This window comes from Capra hircus, chromosome 12, assembly GCF_001704415.2.
Source record: "Capra hircus breed San Clemente chromosome 12, ASM170441v1, whole genome shotgun sequence".
NCBI lineage: Eukaryota > Metazoa > Chordata > Mammalia > Artiodactyla > Bovidae > Capra > Capra hircus.
The window spans coordinates 73,110,324-73,130,949 of NC_030819.1; the positions used below are offsets into that span (position 1 = coordinate 73,110,324).

The 20,626-nt window shown below is 44.7% G+C and overlaps 1 protein-coding gene across 1 annotated transcript in view; it reads left to right on the forward strand.

Annotated features, from left to right (window-relative positions):
• The window catches only part of ENOX1 (ecto-NOX disulfide-thiol exchanger 1), a 244,144-nt gene that overhangs the window by 165,806 nt on the left and 57,712 nt on the right, over positions 1-20,626 (forward strand). Inside the window, exons 11-12 of the mRNA XM_018056315.1 lie at positions 6,130-6,237; positions 10,111-10,167. Coding sequence (XP_017911804.1) covers positions 6,130-6,237; positions 10,111-10,167 — 165 coding nt within the window. The remainder of the gene's footprint in view (positions 1-6,129; positions 6,238-10,110; positions 10,168-20,626) is intronic.

Below are 20,626 nucleotides of genomic sequence, written 5' to 3' on the forward strand. Positions count from 1 at the left end.
CAGTTATGCAGGCTTTGGCCTGAACAGGACAGCAGGCCACACAGGTGAATGGGAATGAGAATAAGCCCCTGCTCCACTGCCCACCCAGGTGCCTTAGTGAGGGGCCCTCTCTGCCTAGAGGGGGCAGCTCTTTTCTACATTATAAGCCGTCAAATGATTTGATTTTAGCCTAAAAGCATTCTTTAAGTTGACTGAAGTGGTCATTGCAACACTTTACAATAGTCAGGACATGGAAGCAGCCTCAATGTCCATCACCAGATGAACAGATGAAGATGGGGTACGCATATACAATGGAATACTACTCGGTCATAAAAAGGAACAAAATTGGGTCATCTGTAGTGATGTGGATGAACCTGGAGCCTGTCATACAGAATGAATTGAGTCAGAAGAAAGAAATATCATATATTACTGCACATATATGGAACCCACAAAAATGGTACAGTTCAGTCCAGTCATTCAGTTGTGTCCAACTCTATGCTACCCCATTGCCTGCAGCACTCCAGGCTTCCCAGTCCATCACCAACTCCCAGAGCCTACATGAACTCATGTCCATTGAATCAGTGAGGCCATCCAACCATCTCATCCTCTGTCGTCCCCTTCTCCTCTGGCCTTCAAACTTTCCCAGCATCTGGGTCTTTTCAAATGAGTCAGTTCTTCACATCAGGTGGTCAAAGTATTGGAGTTTCAGCTTCAGCTTCAGTCTTTCCAATGAATATTCAGGACTGATTTCCTTTAGGATGGACTGGTTGGATCTCCTTGCAGTCCAAGGGACTCTCAAGAGTCTTCTCCAACACCACAGTTCAAAAGCATCAATTCTTCTGTGCTCAGCTTTCTTTTGGTCCAACTCTCACATCCATACATAACCACTGGAAAAACCATAGCTTTGACTAGACGGACCTTTGTTGGTAAAGTAATCTCTCTGCTTTTTATGAAGAATGGTGCAGATGGACCTCTTTGTGTGGCAGGAATAGAGATGCAGCCGTAGAGAACAGACATGTGGTCCTAGGTGGGGGAGGGGAGGCTGGGGCAAATTTAGAGACTAGCATTGATGTATACACGCTGTGTGTGTGTGTTCAATCAGTAAGTCGTGTCCAACTCTTTGAGACCCCATGGACTGCAGCATACCAGGCTTCCCTGTTCTTTACTATCTCCCGGAGTTTGCTCAAATTTGTATCCAGTGATGCTATCTAATCATCACATCCTCTGCCACCCTCTTCTCCTTTTTTCCTCAATCTTCCCCAGCATCAGGGTCTTTTCCAGTGAGTCGGCCCTTTGGATCAGGTGGCCAAAGTATTAGAACTTCAGTGAATACTAAGGGTTGATTTCCTTTGGAATTGACTGGTTAGACCTCCTTGCAGTCCAAGGGACTTTCAAGAGTCTTCTCCAGCACCACAATTCAAAAGCATCAATTCTTCAGAACTTTATATCTATCAACTGTCATATCCATCTTTATGGTCCATCAATTCTTCAGCCTTCTGTATGGTCCAACTGTCATATCCATACATGACTACTGGAAAAACCATAGCTTTGGCTATATGGATCTTTGTCAGCAAAATAATGTCTCTGCTTTTTAATATGCTGTCTAGGTTTGCCATAGCTTTCCTTCCAAGGAGCAAGCATCAATTTCATGGCTGCAGTCACCATCTGCAGTGGTTTTGGAGCCCAAGAAAATAAGATCTGTCACTGTTTCTACTTTTTCCCCTTCTGTTTGCCATGTACTGATGGGACCAGATGTCATGATCTTAGTTTTTTTAATGTTGAGTTTTAAGCCAGCTTTTCACTCTCCTCTTTCACCTTCATCAAGAGGCTCTTTAGTTTGTCTTCACTTTCTGCCATTAGAATGGTATCATCTGCATATCTGAGGTTGTTGATATTTCTCCCAGCAGTCCTGATTCCAGCTTGAGATTCATCCAGTGCAGCATTTTGCATGATATACTCTGCATGTAAGTTAAATAAACAGGGTGGCAATATACAGCCTTGTCATACTCCTTTCCCAGTTTTGAAGCAGTCCATTGTTCCATGTCTGGTTCTAACTCTTGCTTCTCGACCCTCATACAGGTTTCTGAGGAGACAGGTAAGGTGGTCTGATACTTCCATCTCTTTAAAAATTTTCCACAGTTGTGATCCACGCAAAGACTTTTGCATAGTCAATGAAGCAAAAGTAGATGTTCTTCTGGAATTCTCTTGCTTTTTCTATGATCCAGCGGATGTTGGCAATTTGATCCCTGGTTTCTCTGCCTTTTCTAAACCCGGATTATACATGTGGAAGTAAAGCCTAAAATCACAGGGGATCAGAGAAAGTATGAAATGATTTTAAAAGATGAAGAATCTTGATATTATTAGACTGACAGATGTTAGAAGGCTAGGTAATGTAAAGTGTGGGCACAGTAACTCATCCAGCACTGGTGAGCGGGAGACTGTACAGCCATTCTGTAAAGCCGCTTTGGCGGTGAAATCCTCAAGTACGTCCTGTGAACCAGCAGATCCACTGCTGGATACACACAAGGGAAAGTCTCCCACAGGTCCAGAGGGACAAGCACCAGCATCTCCCACTGTAGCCCTGACAGGGCAAGAAATGGGGGTAATCTGAGTGGGCTTCACTGGGAAGGCGGAATAGGTATACCTGGGTGGACATACCCCATAGACTATTACACAGCCACCAGAGGCAGTAGTTAGAGATAGATACATATCAGTGTGGTTATCTTAAAGGAATAGTGGTTAGTAAAAAACATAGTAAATAAGAAACATGGCACAGCCACTTACATGCAATTTCATACCCATAAGACAACAGTATATATTTTGGAAAAACACATTCAAATAAAAAAGAAATTAAAAACAGTTTCCTGCATATGAGAAGAGAAGGAAATGCAGATGATTCCTTGGACTCACACTTTTTGATTTAAAAAATTAAATTGAAATTACAATTTAAATTAAAATTTTAATTTAATTCCGTGATTCCACAGAAGAATGAGATAAGATAGATGCTAACCTGGGAAGTGAGGTCCAGGGAAGGGAGAGTGTGTGTGTGTGTGTGCGCGCGCATGCGTGTGCGTGCGTGCATGTGTGTGCGTGTGTGTGTGTACATGCACACACAGTCATGTTTTGAATGAAGCAGTGTTGTAACGTGTAGGTGAAATGGCAGACTCCAGTAGAGTTCTCGCCTCCCCTCTGATTTATTCACAGTGTTGGTAATGACACCTGAGAGTTGTGTCCAAGTAGTTTTCCTCTTTGTCGTTTCCTCAACTTTAATTAAGTTCATTTGCTTTTTTTTTTCTTATTACTAAAGCAGTATCTGCTCCTTACTAGACTTACCAGAAAATTATAAGCCAGACTAACAGAAAGATCCATGAACCTACTCACCTACAGACAGTATCCAAATGCTTTTTTGTTTTGCAAAATTCAGTGAAACCTTCATGCAGGGAATGGTATATTATGAGTTCCTTCTGTGTCCAGAGACACTTGCGTAACTTCATTTTTAATGGCTGCCTGGCTTTCCGTTGTCCAGGGGCGCCGTCCTTAGCGTGGCCAGCCCCCTGCAGCCAGACGTCAATTGTTTCTAAATTGTGCTACTTCGCTTACAGCAGTGAGTGAACAGGAGCTGTTGAAGATAATTCCCTGTCCTCCATTCGGCTCATTTTTAAAGGAGTCTTCAGGATTGGATTCGAAATTGTCTAATGACACAAAAAATCCACTCAGCATCAGGGAAGTCAGAGCACCAGATCCCTTCAGAACCATTCTGGGGCTGGTCGTGAATGAGAATAAGGAAACAGGATCATTCCCCACCGTTTGGAAAGGGTCATTTTCATTACTTGTCATGGTGCCAAAGTACAATATGGCCCCCTGGTTTCTGCAGTGTAATCAATTGGTGCACAATTAAGCCACGTAACGTCTAAAGGGAGCCCGTGTGGGCTGTGTGTATTGCCTCGTATGGGCAATGTATGATAGGGGCAGGTGGTGAAATAAGAAGCACTGAGTGTTTTCAAAACTGCAGGGAAATCACTGTTTATGTTTAAATCTATATCCCGCACCAGGTGAGGGGCCAGGACAAGCAAGCCCAGGGGTTAAGACACCGTGTGTTTTTCTGAGCGCTTCCTGTCTTTAACATACCCCCTAAACTAGCAGATTTGAAGATTTGATTTAATCCTTCCAGTTGGTAGGTTTAAGCCCCAGAAATCCAGTGCCAGTGTTTATTGCAGCCTTGGTAGTTCAGAACTGGCCAGGCAGCTCTGCAGCCAGCTTGTCAAGCCCCAGAAGCAGCAGCCTTGGCGTGGAGACGACTACGCACTGACATTTCCATGTCATTAGGGCACTGCTTGTTTTGTGCTGGAGCAGAAGAAACCCACATTTGTCTTTGCAAACTAGCCCTCTGTTGTCAAGAAGCTCTGAATAGACACACTGTTTCCAGGGCCTGTTTGGAAGCTCTTGAATGTGTTCTCCAGCCTGTGTCTATATTAACAGAGAACTGCTTTACAGAGAATTAGCTCTGGGCAGCCCCATCCTCCTGGCAGGCCAGGTGAGCCTCTGCGTGAGTTACAGTTGATGGGGGCAAGGACCGCTCAAGCTTCCAGCAATGCCTTCCGTGCCCTGCTTCCAAATAGCAGTGCAGGCCATAGCTGAGTGTTTTGACAGCTTATATCAGCAGTTTTCTCAGCTGATATATTGATTGCAGTTTGGACCTGAGTCCTGCTGATCTAATAAAACATCACCGTCATAACAGAGAAAGTAAAAGTCTTGTTTGTGGTCCCAGCCACCTGGCGAAGCAGCTTTACAGAGCTACTCTAAAGCTAGCTGTAGGGTCTGATGTAAACTGATGTAACCTTGGGCATGGACTAATTATTTTCAGTGTTTTTAGTTTTTTTTTTTTTTTAATGTAATCTCTTCAGTTATCGATGTTCTCGTTTCTTACCATGATTCTGCATGTCAGGTTGGTTTATTTTGCTTCCTTGGTTCTTGTCACAACAAACATTTGGAACAATAGACTAAAGGGTTTAAAACAACAGACAAGTTACAGCTCAAGGAAACAGATCTTTTATTAGACAGATAGTCCCCAAGACACGGCAGCAGGCCAACCGTAAAGGAGTCATAGTCCTCTCCCAAGACCTCCTGTCTTCCCCCTTTTTATACTTCCTGTCTCCTCCTTTGGTTGTACCCTGTGCAAAACAGGGCTTGTACCCACCACCAGTCAATGGAAGGGAATGCAAATAGGCATAGGCTCAAGGCTGATTGGAGAAGGCAGTGGCACCCCACTGCAGTACTCTTGCCTGGAAAATCCCATGGACAGAGGAGCCTGGTGGGCTGCAGTCTCTGGGGTCGCTAAGAGTCAGACATGACTGAGCAACTTCACTTTCACATTTCACTTTCATGCATTGGAGAAGGAAATGGCAGCCCATTCCAGTGTTCTTGCCTGGAGAATCCCAGGGACGGGGGAGCCTGGTGGGCTGCTGTCTATGGGGTCGCACAGAGTCGGACACAACTGAAGCGACTTAGCAGCAGCAGCAGCAGCAGCAAGGCTGATTGACAATTGCAAGTTATATAACAGCAGGTTCTGTTGTGTATGTCATCATAACTGAGTCTGTTACAATCAGATGCATATATGTATAGAATATTCATGAACCCTTAATGGGCTCCTAGCTGCCTAAGGTTACTAGAGGAGGCCCCTGTGGTTGGTTTGTATCCCCTGTGTGCTAGGGCACATGTTCAGGAGGTGGAAAAGTCTCCCTGGTTATTTTGCAGCATGTCTCTGAGCTCTCCTGGGTGCCTCTGGGATGGGGTTTAGAGATCAGCTTGCATCCTTTCCGGCTAGGGCACCCCTGGTTGCTCATGCCTAACTTCCTACCTAACATGCATTATTTTTATAAATGTGCATCTGTTCAAAGGGAAACAAAGGTGCCCTCACAGACACTGACACAAGCATTGTGCATCAGTGTCACCAGCAGCCTGAGGCTGTGGCCTTAACTGCATGCTCATTACCCTATGTGAAATGCACATTTTAAAAAGTCAGCTGAAGTCCAGCTTACACTTTAAGGCATGTACAAAATTTTTTCTTGTGTTTTGGAATGGACGTTCTGATTATCTTACAATATTCCAGTTGGCCTGCTATCTTATCGTAAACATCCTTTAATTTCACAGCAATTGCTGACCATCCAGGAGGAGTTGAACAACAAAAAGTCAGAACTGGAGCAAGCAAAGGAAGAGCAGTCACACACGCAAGCATTACTCAAAGTCCTCCAGGAACAAGTAAGTGAAAGCCACAGCTCCGACCCAAGAATCAGTTCAAACACAGACACATGCTTCCCCGTGTTTGACGCATGCGCAAACACTGGATGAAATTAATCTCTAGTAGGATTAGCCTGGACCATCCCAACCTCCCAGCTTTGCTGCGTGGGATTTTTAATCTTATCTCCAGCATCTCTGTTCTCACTTTGGTACCTCTTAGGCCATTCAAGCCTTCCAGCAGTCTGTGAAACTTTCTTCCAGAAGACAGATGAATTTTGATTAATTTTTAAAACATTGGCGATGCAGATAAATTTCAGAGCAAGCAGCTAGTTTCATCTTAAATCTAATCATGAGGAAAATGAGTTTAGCATAGCCCATGGTCCTCCTGCAGACATCTGAATAAAAAAGGCTGATTCATAGCAACATTAAAAAAAAAAAAAAACCCACAAAACTCTCCCCTATGCATCAGGGCACTTATCTAGCCAGGGTGAGCAACAGACCTTTTATACGAAGTTTGTAAATCTGATCATTTCATCCTGGCTTTCTCTGATACTAAAGTGTGGCCTGACATTGATAAGTGGATTTGAAAGTATTGTCTTACAGCAGGGTAAGATGGATTGCTTGGCAGCTGAGTGAAATCTAAGCCCCGTTATCTACACAGGAGAAGCCAGGCAAGTTCCTGAAATACTTTCCTATTTCTGGCCTTTACAGGCTGCCCATGAAGTAATGAATGGCAAATGGAAGGGGGAAAAAAATCACAAGTAGTAGCCCCAACCCTTTGGGGGTAGTCAAATTTAGATTGCTTTAAAATTTTCACTTACCATGATATATGAGGAGGTCCTTTGTACAACATAAATCACTTCAAAAGTGATTTTTAAAAAAAAAAAAAACTATGAAGTTGGGGAAGTATGACCCTAGTCCACTGTGACTCAGTCACTGTACAAATGATTTTTTAATGGTTTGAAATCAAGAAAATATATTTTCAGTCACTTTCTTCTAAAAGTATCAGTGAATTGTGAGAGAACCTTGAAGGTATTGGATAGTTTATAAGTTTTTTTAGCGTTAGAGGAAAATCCTTTCTTAAAGTAATCATTATCTTTATGTGATTAAGACAGATTTGGTAGCATAGACTGAGTCTGACTGTGTATGGTTTTGGAGAAGTTAGATTGAACCGGGAAATCCTGATGACTAAATTCACAGTGACCTGCTGTCTAAGAGACCTGCAGTCTTTCTTCCCTTCTGTTCTTTCTTCCTTTGCATTATGAAAAAGCTTCCAACAAACTGGAGCAGATTTGGTCCAGATTTGCACCTGATCAAACATACATGTCCCTGAGCTTTGTCGTTTTGTGTTTTCTCTCCCTGTCTCTTTGATTTACTGGGATGAGGAGGGGTGAATTCCTCTGCCTCTAAAGGACTCCAATCCTTTATGTTGATTTGAAGTCCAAACCCAGTCATAGAAATAGACGCTAAGTTTTGCAGGTCACATTGCTATATCCTTGTCATGACACGCGTTTTTAAAGAGCAGTGAGCACATAAGCTTCGGTGAAGCATCACACTTCATTCTCCATTCCGTAAAAAAAAAAAAAAAAAAAGATAATTGGGTAATGTGCAAGAGATTCAGAACAACTAAAATCATTGAAGACCCAGGAAGTATGACTGGAGAGGAAGCATTTTAAAATCTGCTGTGCTAATGGGATGGCTCTTTTTCAAGCAAAGGCCCCAAGAATACAGAAGTCTAAGAGGGCCCGTTGGCTGCTGTTTTCCCAAGAGCCCCTCAGCTGGTGCCCTCATTGGTCATCTTAGAGATGAGAGCAGGCAGTGGACATGTTCTTTCTGTCCCCGTAGAGCCACCACCCACCCACCTACACACACACGTACAATTAGAAACACATCCACCTCTGCATGGATTTCCCTGGTGGCTCAGATGATAAAGAATCCGCCTGCAATGCAGGAGACCCGGGTTCAATCCCTGGGTTGGGAAGATCCTCTGGAGAAGGGCATGGCAACCCACTGCAGTATTCTTGCTTGGAGATCCCAAGGACAGAGGAGCCTGGCGGGCTATGGTCCACGAGGTCGCAAAGAGTTGGACACGACTGAGCGACTAACACTCACTTTTTGACACCCTCTTCTTAAGCCCAGGTGTCCTCAGACATGTTGCCAACCTCTCCATCTCGAGGTGAGCAGCAGCTCCAGAGGGGACAGGGGGTAGGCTGGTGAGGGCGGAGAGGCCAGCCCACCACCCCAGGCAAGGAGGACACGTGTGGATCCCACAGCAGAGAGCAGGCAAATGGGGAGTGAGATCTCACACACACACACACACACAGGGCAGAGTGGAGTAACACTAAGCAGGACAATGGAATTTATTTAAGCAGAAGGAGAGCGATGGGTGTGTTTGTGCTGGGAAACATGTGAAGGTGGGACAGGGCTTTAAATAGAGTCCATTCCTTCCGCTGAAAAAAACAGCAAAACCGTCTTCAGAGCCAGCCCCGCTCTTAACTCCCGGAAGCATGAGTTGCAAGGCGGGATGAGCAGCCAGGGAGATGGTGAGGGCCGCCCATGGAAAGAAAACTCTCAGGTCGGAAAGCAGGGGTTTTGAAGTCCCTTCGTGCCCTCTGACCAGCTGGTCTTCCTGTTGCTGAGGTGCACTTGGCTTCCCACGTTTCGCACATGTTGCCTGCGCTCCCTCATCCTTGTTGTGTGCGGAAACATCCGTGCTGCCACCCTGAGGACCTCTGGACAGAATGTCTCTTTCTCAAGCGTGATGATGTGGAAGTGAGCCTTCTTCGGCTCCACGGGTCCGGATCCGCAGTCAGCTGCCCCCTCCTCAGCCCCTTCACGTCGCCACGGCTTTGGCAGAGCCCTGCTCTTGGCTTGGAGAGCAGGTGGCTTTCTTGCTGAGAGTTTGAGATCGCCTTGCAGAAACCAAAGAAGCTTTCCTGCTGACACGTACACAGAGCCCAAAAGAACCAACATCTGAGTCAAACATGGTGGTGGTACATTTATTTTCTTTCAGACTTTAAGCATTTATATCGCACCGTGAGTGCTTTATTTTAGGCATTAAAAAAAGAGAGTGCTGAAGATGCTGCTTCCTAAGTGCAATAAGCCAGGAAGAAATACCAGCAAACAGCTTCAAGGCTGCTCACCTTTGCCCTTGTTCTCTGTCTCCACATGTTTGCTTCAAGTCAGGCTGGAATAAAAATGCCAATTAAAGGTTTCCAGGAAATCTCCTGATAACTGATCACTCCTAAGCCTTCTGAGAGAGAACGGAGAGAAGGGCATTTTCAGATGTGCACTGTTAAAAATCTCAGCTTTTCTTCTAATGCCTCGGTGACCAAGGAGATGAAGTCCCATTTCTTCCTTTCCAAAAAGCAGCAAAGCATCTTCCTGTAGGCCTCCAGAAACCACGTCAGTCATTCGAATAGGTTCCCTAGGAGGACGCGTACAGTAGCGCTGCAGCGCATTAAAACAAGTGAAAATACATCACTCTCGAATAATCATTAGTATAACATCATTTAGCTGGCGGCAACTTGCAAACACTGCCGGGTTTAAATTAATAGCAATACAACGAGGAAATGAAATCATTTATTATTCTTAAGAACCAATTTTATACATTTTATGCCTATGAAACTGCTTTCTAATCTTATTATTTAAAAAGAATGGCCAAGGCCCATTTATTTTTTTGCCAGCCATCAAGTTTCATAAAATATTGGCCTCAAACTGGTTTCAGTAAGACTCGTTAGAATTACGTGCTCCTTCTGGTTTTTTTCTTGTTGGAAGTTTTCTGAAGTGTAGCTTCAGATAAATCAGGGTTAACAGGATGATATGCACTTAATAGATATGCTTGCTTATTCATTTGGGTTTTTGTTTTGCTTCTTTTTTTCTTTAAACCTGCAGTTGAAGGGTACCAAGGAGTTGGTCGAGACCAATGGCCACAGCCACGAGGACACAAATGTAGGTACCCCGAATCTGATATTTGCTTTTCTTGCTTGGTGTTGATTAAATGCTCATGAGAAGGTGGCACTTTTTAACACAAAGGAAGTCAGAAACCCTACCTCTCAGTAGCTTATCAAGATGACCAATGCGTGGTTTGGCAATAAAATAGGGTAAGTACTATTAGCTTAGGTTACCAAATGTCAACGTAGAAGTACTTGAGCTAATCTCTGTCATAAAAGTTCCAATCTCAATGAATTCATTCGAGCCCTTTATGTTTTCAAAGCTGTAAACTAATGTGGTGTTGGGATGGCAAATGGAATGAGACCCAGCAGGATAATAAGTTGTGTATTGCATGTGTGTCTGTTAGGTTTGCCTGGCAGTGAAGATGGTAGTGAAATGATTGTGATAGCCATCACAGTGAAATGCTTGCTGTGCTGAAGAGGGTTCAAAGCAAACTCCTTCTCCCAGAAAAACCCCTGAATGTGTACCTCCCTCTGTCTCTGACCCAGAGCAGTAGCATGGTGCATCCTTACTCTTGAGAGAGGCTAATGGTACCCGATCCCACTTGGCACCCAGCTTCTTCTCCCTATTAGTCAAGTACTCTATTTGCCTTGTAAGTTCTTTAGTCTCAGATGAAACAGTACACCGTGTAGATCATTGTCTCTCCACATGTTTATGATTTTGCTTGTGCCTTTTCTGAAATCTCTTTGATGTCTGTCTGTATCTGACTGGCCTCATCACAGAAAATGCTTACTGAGCAGTTCTTTTCACGTAACACAGAGTCAGACATGGTAATGAATGCCTGATTAAGCTGGAGCTGAGAGAAATTACACGTCTCGTGTTCACTCTTGTTTTAATTATATGCAGCGGAGAGCCTGACGTTCGGAGTACCAAAGAATCCCTCTGGATAACTTGTTACTCCCAAACAGATACTTGACATATGACGCTTATGAGAACCTACTGTGTGCGTGGGGCTCTGCTCAGTGCAGGAGGGGTGGTCGCAAAGAAATATAAGGCTTGCCATCTGCCCTCAAAAAGCTACAACAAAAGACTGATGAGCTAAGGAACACGTGGGCAGGCAACACACAAGATGAGACACATGGACAGGAAGGTGAGGTGGATGTGATGTGATGTGGTTTGAAATCCGGACTTTGCTGCTTCCTCGCTGTGTCAGCTTAACCTGTTCCTAAACCCCTCTGAGCTTCATTTGCAAAATTATCTACAAAGCCTACCTCAAAAACCCATAATGATATAATAAGCTAAGGCACATGGGAACCTTAAGATGTCGTTGTTATCCGTAATGGATAATCAGGAACGACCTCCTGGAAAGTTAGGGAAGGAAGCCATTTACCCGGAGCTCTCCACAGGCAATGCCTAAGCAGCGTTTGTCTTCACCCTCCAGTGTTTGATTACTCCATCTCTACCTGAAAACCCTTTTTCAGGATCCTGTCTTCCAGGGACACATTGCTGCTCTGTTTCAAAATTTTTGCATGCACCGCTCCCACCCTCCCCAGAGTCAGCCCCTCCATGCCTTTCAAGGAAGCTGCTGTCTAATCCAATAAGCCAGGCAAAGTGGCAGTGTGCCTCAACCTCCTGATCTGTCAAATGGGGTGATAGCACCTCCCTCTCCTTCCTTAAGGTTTACTGTGGGAAGCAAGTGGGATACTTGATATGGAACCACTAAGTAATTGTGAGATTCTAACTGCGTAGGATGTTGTTAAGATTATGAACTCATCTGCTGATGGAATTAAATTGGATGATGCATGGAAAGATAGGCCTGACACAATGTCTAGTCTGTAAGCTCTTTCTTACTAAATGTCTAAAGACATTTATTATTGAATGGAAAAAGTGAAAAGAGATCATCTTTAAGGTCTGATGTCCTCTCTAAAGGAAAGTTTTAATGTTGGAAAATACCTCTCTAGGTACTTCCCTGGCAGTCCAGTGGTTAAGACTCTGCACTTCCAATACAGGGGGTGCGTGTTTGATCCCTAGTCAGGGAATTAAGATCCCATATGCCATGAGGCATGGCCAAAAAATAAAAAAATTATGAAAAAAAAATTTTTTTAACCTCTCTAGAATCCATGACACATGCTTTGTAATCAACCACCATTGAGAGATGTTATTTGCACAGGCAGAGTAGGAGGGAGGAGCAGGACCTTGCCAGGAGGAGGCAGAGGGGGAGAGATTTGCAGACAGATGGAGCCTGGAAGCAATAGCTTGTCTTCTCTGTCACTGGGCAGAGGGCTAGGCTGGTTTCTGTAACCGTAAAAATCGCCTGTTTATTCAGGTGCTCCCCTGTAGGTGGATTGTTCCCTTGCCTTTCTCTTTTCTGCCATGCTGTCTCCTTTAGGCAGCTTCCCCAGCGCCTCTTTCAGGCTGCGGTGCAAGATGAGAAATAAAACGTAGTTATTTGGGCCCCACATTCAGAGCACTAGCAAAATAGTTTAAGATTTTTTTTTTTTTTAATATCTGTGTGTCATCTGAAGTTTTCACCCTGTGGTCAGACTGAGATTTGCATACACTTTGATCACTGACTAGCCATGTGACCAGAACCAGTGATTTGACCTCTTAGAACTTCACCTTCCTCGTCTAGAAGTGACCTATGCAAAACGCTATATATAAACACCCGGCCCAGAGTACCTTCTCAACAGGTATCAATTCCCTTTTCATGCATCAGTATCAGCAGTATTTAATACAGTAGGCAGTACTTTGACACGCTGAATTTTAATGCAGATCATGAGGTTTAAAGCTTCTGGCCCAGAGGTTATTGACTAAGGCATATAGATTTTTTTTCAACCATCATTATTCACGTACAAGGACAAGAACTTTGTACATTTATCATTTATTAATAATATATAGTGGACTGGCACTGGCTTTGCTGGGTATCCTTGTGAGATTAATAGTTGGCTCCTTAAAACAATATATTTTATTAGAAAAGGAGCTTTGTATGAAACTGGAAAATTACAGAAAAGAATACAAAGGTAGGTAGTGAGGCTTCCCTGGTGGCTCAGTGGGAAAGAATCCGCCTGCCAAGCAGGAAACGGGGGTTCAGTCTGTGGGTTGGGAAGATCCCCTGGAAAAGGAGATGGCAGCCCACTTCTGTATTCTTCCCTGGGAAATCCCATGGACAGAGGAGCCTGGTGGACTGCAGTCCATGGGGTCGAAAAAGAGTTGGACACGAGAGAGTGACTAAGCAACATACAGAGGTAGAGAAAAGGATCTCATTACTCAGAAATAGTCACTATCAGTATTTTATTTTCATTCTTCTCAGTCACGTGCATGTATATGACCAGAGGGGGAAAACCATTAAGAAAAAGAAGAAATAAATATGATTTCATAGTGTCTTCTGTTTTATACCGTTCTGATTTCTCATTATACCATGAATATTTTTCATGTCAACAAATGTTCCTCAAAAGCATAGTTCTTAATGGCTGTAGAATGGAGACGTGAACTAATTGAACCGCATGCCTACCGTGTTAGGCTTTTAACTTCTCATTTTTTTTTAACATTATAAAAAATGCCATGATTTACACGCCCATAAATCTTGGTCTGCATTGCTCCTGTTTGTTTCTGGAGGATTCTGTACATTAAGAGCTGTGTTGCAAAGTCTGGCAGGGAGATTCGGACCTCATGGAACTGCTGGGCGTTCAGAGTGTTAGGGTGGGAGCTTCCCTGGTGGCTCAGGGGTAAAGAATCTGCCTGCCAGTGTGAGAGGCACGGGTTCGGTCCCTGGTCCGGGAAGATCCCACATACTGCAGGGCAACTAAGCACCACAACTATTGAGCCTATGCTCCAGGGCCCAGGAGCTGCAACTGCTGAGGCCCTGGCAGCCTGGAGCCCGCACGCCGCAGCTAGAGAGTAGCCCCCCGGCTTGCCGCAACTGGGTAAAAGCTGAGCAGCAATGAAGACCCAGCACAGCCAAAACTAACTAAATAAATAACATTATTTTTTTTTATAGAAAGAATATTAGCTTGGCAGGTGCACACAGATCATATCCATCAGTCATCCTAAAGGGATCCGCTCAAAGATACGTGGAATCTCGTATGGCCAGTTTAACCTCAAGAGCCTAGCTCATGGGGCACTGGCTGCTTGAAGAGTCAGCAGTCACTTATACTCTTTCTGTTGTTCTTGTGTCTTCTGGAGCAACGACAGTATCTGACCGACACCTCCTTCAGTATTGTTGAAGTCCCCAAGCAGAGGCACCCTTGCGAAGCCCACCCTTGTCCCACGCGCAAGACCTTCTGTAGGCTCGTGCCCACAAGAAAAAAGACTCTGACAACTAATCTACAAGCATTAGCACCAGAAACAGATCGATTGCTAAGGCCTTTTCTCTAAGAGGACTGTGTTTGGGATTTGAAATAGGTTTTTCCCTATATTTGAAACTGGATTTGTATAAGTACACTGAAGTTTAAAACTAGCCTTTAGCACAGATCCTTTAGAGATTTCAGTTATTCCAGAACCAATTTTCTTTCCTAAAAGCCCAAACTATGATTTTTTTTCCTCTCAGCTCTCTCTTAATTCCTAGGATTGCTGAATAACTAACCTGGTCCCAGCTCGTTGTATCTAACAGATACTAAAATCTCACTTTAAAAATAGAATCTCAAATTAAATTATTACTATTAGTTTATTGAATTAAAAGAATTTAATATCTGCCCTCATCTTGCATCTTTTTTAACAATCTTCCTCCCAAATGCCTCCCAGAGGTATCCCGTCGCCAGCTATGATCCTACGTACATAACGTTTGGTGGAAGGGTCAAGAGAGAGAGAAAGGCTGTCAGAGTAAGAGGGATTGAATAAAGTGGCTACTTAAGCCAGCAATGTATACAGAATAATTTATTCTCAAGGTGCTCCATGAATTTTGTTTTGTTTTTGTTTGGCCACACCACACAGCTTGTGGGATCTCTGTTCCCTGACCAGGGATCGAACCTGCGCCCCCTACTTCGGACGCACAGGGTCTTAACCACTGGACAGCCAGAGGAGTCCCTTCCCATGAATTTTTTTTCTCCTCCCTCTTTGTGTCTGCTCCAGCCAAGCTGCTGCTCCCAACCTCTGTTTGCCTACTTCAGGCTCACACACTGGAGATAGAGAAATCACTGGCAGTCTGCAAAGAGTTTGAATTTGTGGTGTTGAAGGTTACCACCATCAAGTGGAATACCTTTCCCATTCCAAAAACTAAAAGACACAAAAGAGAAAAGATTTTTCAGCTTTTCACGTTGCGTCTACAAGAAAGTGAATCCTCAATGTGTCCAAGTAAAGATGTGAGGCGTGTCTGAAAGAGCTGCTGTGTGAAGGACGTTCTTCAGGTTTGCATGTCCCAGCAGACAGCCACTGTTCACCAGGTATTCTAATGGTGTGTACTGCATGGCGGAGTTCTGCTAGTGCCGAGTCCTGGGCCCAGGTTCAGGGAGTGCTCTCATCTTTCAGGTGCATAAGCATGAGAGAGAAAGCATACATACTGATGTATTAAACAGGCAAAAGAGAAAGAAAAAACCCACGGGAAACTGGGACCCTAGTCTCAAAGGGCAGAGACAACTCGGGCTCTGCCCTTTCCTCCCATAACAACTTCCCACCCGCTCTTGGGGGGCCCTGCTCTTGACCTGGAAGAAGAGAAGAGAAGATAGGAAGGAACCCCTCAGCCCCCCTTCCACCCCGTTCCACAGGCTCCGCGGGCGGGAGCTGGGGCACCAGCCCAGGGAGCGCGTGCCTGGCAGACCCCAGCAGAGAGACTGCAGACAGACATCACGGTTCTTCCAGCGCCTGCGTGTCCTTCCTCTCACCCCGCGCTGTACAGAGTCCCTCAGTTTGTGTTCCAACACAGGCTTCCATCCCTTTAAAAACAATTATTGTAGTGTAGTTGGTTTCCTAGCATTGTGTTAGTTTCAGGAGTACAACAAACTGACTCAGCTATCCATATGCACGTCTTCGTTCTCTTTTAGATTCCTTTCTCATATAGGTCATCAGGAAACACTGAGTAGAGTTCCCTGTACTGTATGGTAGATCCTTGTTGTTATCCATCTTATATATGGTGGTATGTACATTCAGGGCTCCCCAGCGGGGTCAGTGGTAAAAGAACCTGCCTGCTGGTGACATGGGTTTGATCCCTGGGTTGGGAAGATTCCTCTGGAGGAGGAGATGGCAACCCACTCCAGGATTCTTGCCTGGAGAATCCCATGGACAGAGGAGCCTGGAGGGCTCCACTTCATGGGGTTGCAAAAGAGTCAGACATGATTGAGCACGGGCATGATGTATATTCATCTGAAGCTCCTGATTTATACCCACCGTGTTTTCCCTTTGATAACCCATAAGTTTGTTTTCAATATCTGTAAGCCCACTTCTGTTTTGTAAATAAGTTCATTTGTGTCATTTTTTAAAGCAAAAATTAGATTCCCCATATGAGGGATCATATTATGTTTGTCTCTTTGTCTGACTTCACCTTCCACCCCTTTTTGACTCGGTAAATCAAGTGTTCATTGAAGGAGGCAGGAGAGTGTGGAGGTTAGGAGCAGAGCTGGGTGCCAAGCAGCCTGGCTTTAGTCCTGGTTCTGTCATTTACTGTCTGGTAGACCCTGAGCCATACGTGGTGCCCTGAACCGCCATTTAATTCACGTGGAAAATGAAGGTACTGATCGCAGCTACCTTGCAGAGTTCCTGTGAGCAGTGCTGAGCAGTGCTGATGTGGCCAGGAAGTACTGGTTGTTAGTACTGCCCCATGCTTCCACGCGCCAGGTGCGATGCTGGGTTCTGGAGACCATCGGTGACTGCTATAGACCTGGTTCCCGCCCTGCTTGGAGCTGATGCTGTCGTCATACCCTGCTCTTAGCAAAACTCCCTTTCTCTCTGTCTCATTCCATCAAGACTCACTCTCCACCTTCAGGTCGACTGTCGTTGTTCAGTCGCTCAGTCATGTCTCTTTGTGACCCCATGGACTGCAGCACGCCAGGCTTCCCTGTCCTTCGCCTTCTCCTGGAACTTCCTTAAACTCATGTCCATTGAGTCAGTGATGCCATCCAACCGTCTCGTCATCTGTCGTCCCCTTCTCCTCCTGCCTTCGGGCTGATATCGCGGTGCAAATAATGAATGGGCTTGAGGTAGCTAGTTGGCATGTTTTCATAAACTCTCTGGAGATAAGACCTTTCTTGGAAGGACTGGGTCCATGGGGAGGAGACTCTGGTGGGCACAGGGCACCATGTGTGATTATACAGGGGGCTTTGAAACCCCTGAAAAGCTCAACTGGAAAATCAGTAGCCACTTTGTCTTCCTTCAGGGAGAAATAGGCCCACAGCTGTAGCTGCCTGAGGTCACCCTTGCTCTGGACGTGCGTGCATGCCTAGTTGCTTCACTTATGTCCGACTCTTTGCAACTCTATGAACCACAGCCCACCAGACCCCTCTGTCCATGGAATTCTCCAGGCAAGAATACTGGAGTGGGTTGCCAGGCCCCTCCTCCAGGGGTTCTTCCCAACCCAGGAATCAAACCCGCATCTCTCATGTGTCCTGTATTGGCAGGCGGGTTCTTTACCACTGGCGCCACTGGGAAACCTAATATTTCCTTTATCCTACAAGATATGTCCCTGTTCACATATTAAGTGTTCACAGCCAAAATCCAGCCCCTTCCTCCAGTCACAGCCTCTGTAACGTTGCTTTTCTCCTGCTGCTGCTAACTTCCCCACCGCAACCCGCCTCTACTCTCCTGCCCGTGTGCAGCTAGTTGACGATGTTTTGTTTTGGTGAATTAGCCTTCTGCCGTTCCATTTGCTGTGAAATCCAAAATTCCTTCTGAAAAAACCTACACCCATCCCAACCCAGCCCTCTTGGAAAGAATTGATGGTGGGAGGAGACTCTATTGGTACACCCACTCCCCAACACCTGCAGAGCTCCAGGGAAGGATGAGAAAGGGAGCTGCTGTCAGGATAGACCGAAGCTGACTTCAGGGTCCGTGCTTTTGTTTCTGGCAAACACTCGAGAGGTCTCCTTACCAGGACCCTTCCTGCCAAGTATGCCCTGCATTTCTGCAGATGGAGCTGGGGCTGCAGTTGGTCCTTTTTGTCAGGGACAGGAGCTCTGAGGACCTGCCTGGGCATTAGAGGATTTGGAGCATGTAATAGGATTGGTGGTGGTGGTGGTCAGTCGTTAGGTCGTGTCCGACTCTTTGCGACCCCCTGGATTGCAACACACGCCAGGCCTCCCTGTCCCTCACTATCTCCCAGAGTTTGCCCAAGTTCGTGTCCATTGAATCGGTGATGCCATCCAACCATCTCATCCTCTGCCGCCTTCTTCTCCTTTTGCCTTCAATCTTTCCTAGCATCAGAGTCTTTTCCAATGAGTCAGCTCTAATAGTATCGGCACATGTTTAATAAAGCCGACAGGGTGGATTTGGAGAAGTGAAAACACCTTTTCCCCCAGGTCAAGTTAGAAACAGCCAAAGGAGATATAAATTTCAGTACTAAGTGAAATAGTCTGATAGACATGATAGTTTTATACCTGATGCCAAGATCTGAAACCAAAGTTTCCGTTTTGGTTAATCATTCCCCCAAAAGGTTAATGATAATCCTATGTGATGTAGAAGCAAAAGCAATTGTTTAGAATGAAAGGTTAGTAACTTTTATAGATCCAATATACACACACGCAAATGTTAACTTAAAAGAGCATTTCTTTTTGTGGAAAATGTGGAAAGTGCAAGAAAATATAGAGAATACAACCACCTGGAACCGTACGACTCAGAAATGAGCATTCACACTTCTTTGTGTTTCCTTCAGCTGTGTTCGTGTACACACATACACACTTTTACCAGGTTTACAGTTTACCATATGGGCAGTTTTACAGCCTACATTTATTTTTCATGGTGAATCATGAGCATTCTCCCATGTTATCAAAGAGATTTTCTTAATGTGACATTTCTATGTTTTTAATTCATTATACTTTTAATTGGAGGACAATTGTTTTACAACGCGGTGTTGGTTTTTGCTATACAACAACATGAGTCAGCCATAGGTATACACAGGCCCCCTCCCTTGTGAGCCTCCCTCCCACCTCCCTCCCCTCTAGGTTGTCACAGAGCACCAGTTTTGAGTTCCCTGAGTCACACACCAATTCCCACTGGTTGTGTCCTTTGCACATGGTGATACACACCTTTCAGCGCTGCTCTCTCAGCTTGTCCCCGCCTCCTTCCCCACTGTGTCCGCAAGTCTCTTCCCTGTGTCTGCGTCTCCACTGCTGCCCTGCAGATAGGTTCATCAGCATCATCTTCCTCAGTTCAGTTCAGTCACTCAGTCACGTCCGACACTTTTCAGCCTCATGGACTGCAGGTCTCCCTGTCTTTCACCAACTCCCGGAGTTCACTCAAACTCATGTCCATCGAGTCGGTGATGCCGTCCAGCCATCTCATCCTCTGTCATCCCCTTCTCCTGCCTTCAATGTTTCCCAGCATCAGGGTCTTTCAGATGAGTCAGTTCTTTGCATCAGGTAGTCAAACTCAGCTTCAGCATCAGTCCTTCCAATGAATATTCAGGACTGATCTCCTTTAGGATGGACTAGTTGGATCTCCTTGCTGTCTAAGGGACTCTCAAGAGTCTTCTCCAACACCACAGTTCAAAAGCATCAATTCTTTGGTGCTCATCCTTCTTTATAGTTCAATTCTCATACCATACAGGACTACTGGAAAAACCATAGGTTTGACTAGATGGACCTTTGTTGGCAAACTAATACCTCTGCTTTCTAGAGATATCTAGATTCCATATATGTGTGTTAATACATGACACTTGATTTTCTCTTTCTGACTTTAAATGACTGCTTAAATACTTCATGCATAGGTGTCCTGTGTCCTGTAGGTTACTTAATGTGTCTGCCGTGGGACTTTAAAATGCTTTTTGTCTTTGCTGTCATAGATAGTGTGCAGTGACTAGTCTTTAACAATGCATTAGTTAATTCGTCCACCATTTAAGCACTTTTCAAATGGGGAAGCTTTTCCACTTAATTGGGATTTAGTGATAGATCCCTTATGATTATACAGTACAAATGACAAATAGATTCAAGGGATCTGATAGACAGAGTGCCTGAAGAACTATGGACAGAGGTTCATGACATTGTACAGGAGGCAGTGATCAAGACCATCCCCAAGAAAAAGAAATGCAAAAAGGCAAAATGGTTGTGGGAGGAGGCTTTACATACAGCTATGAAAAGAAGAGAAGCGAAAGGCAAAGGAGAAAAGGAAAGATACATCCATTTGTATGGAGAGTTCCAAACAATAGCAAGGAGAGATAAGAAAGCCTTCCTCAGTGATCAGTGCAAATAGAGGAAAACAATAGAATGGGAAAGACTGGAGATCTCTTCAATAAAATTAGAGATACCAAGGGAACATTACATGCCAAGATGGGTACCATAAAGGACAGAAATGGTATGGACCTAACAGAAGCAGAAGATGTTAAGAGTTGGCAAGAATACACAAAAGAACTATACAAAAAAGATCTTCACGACCCAAA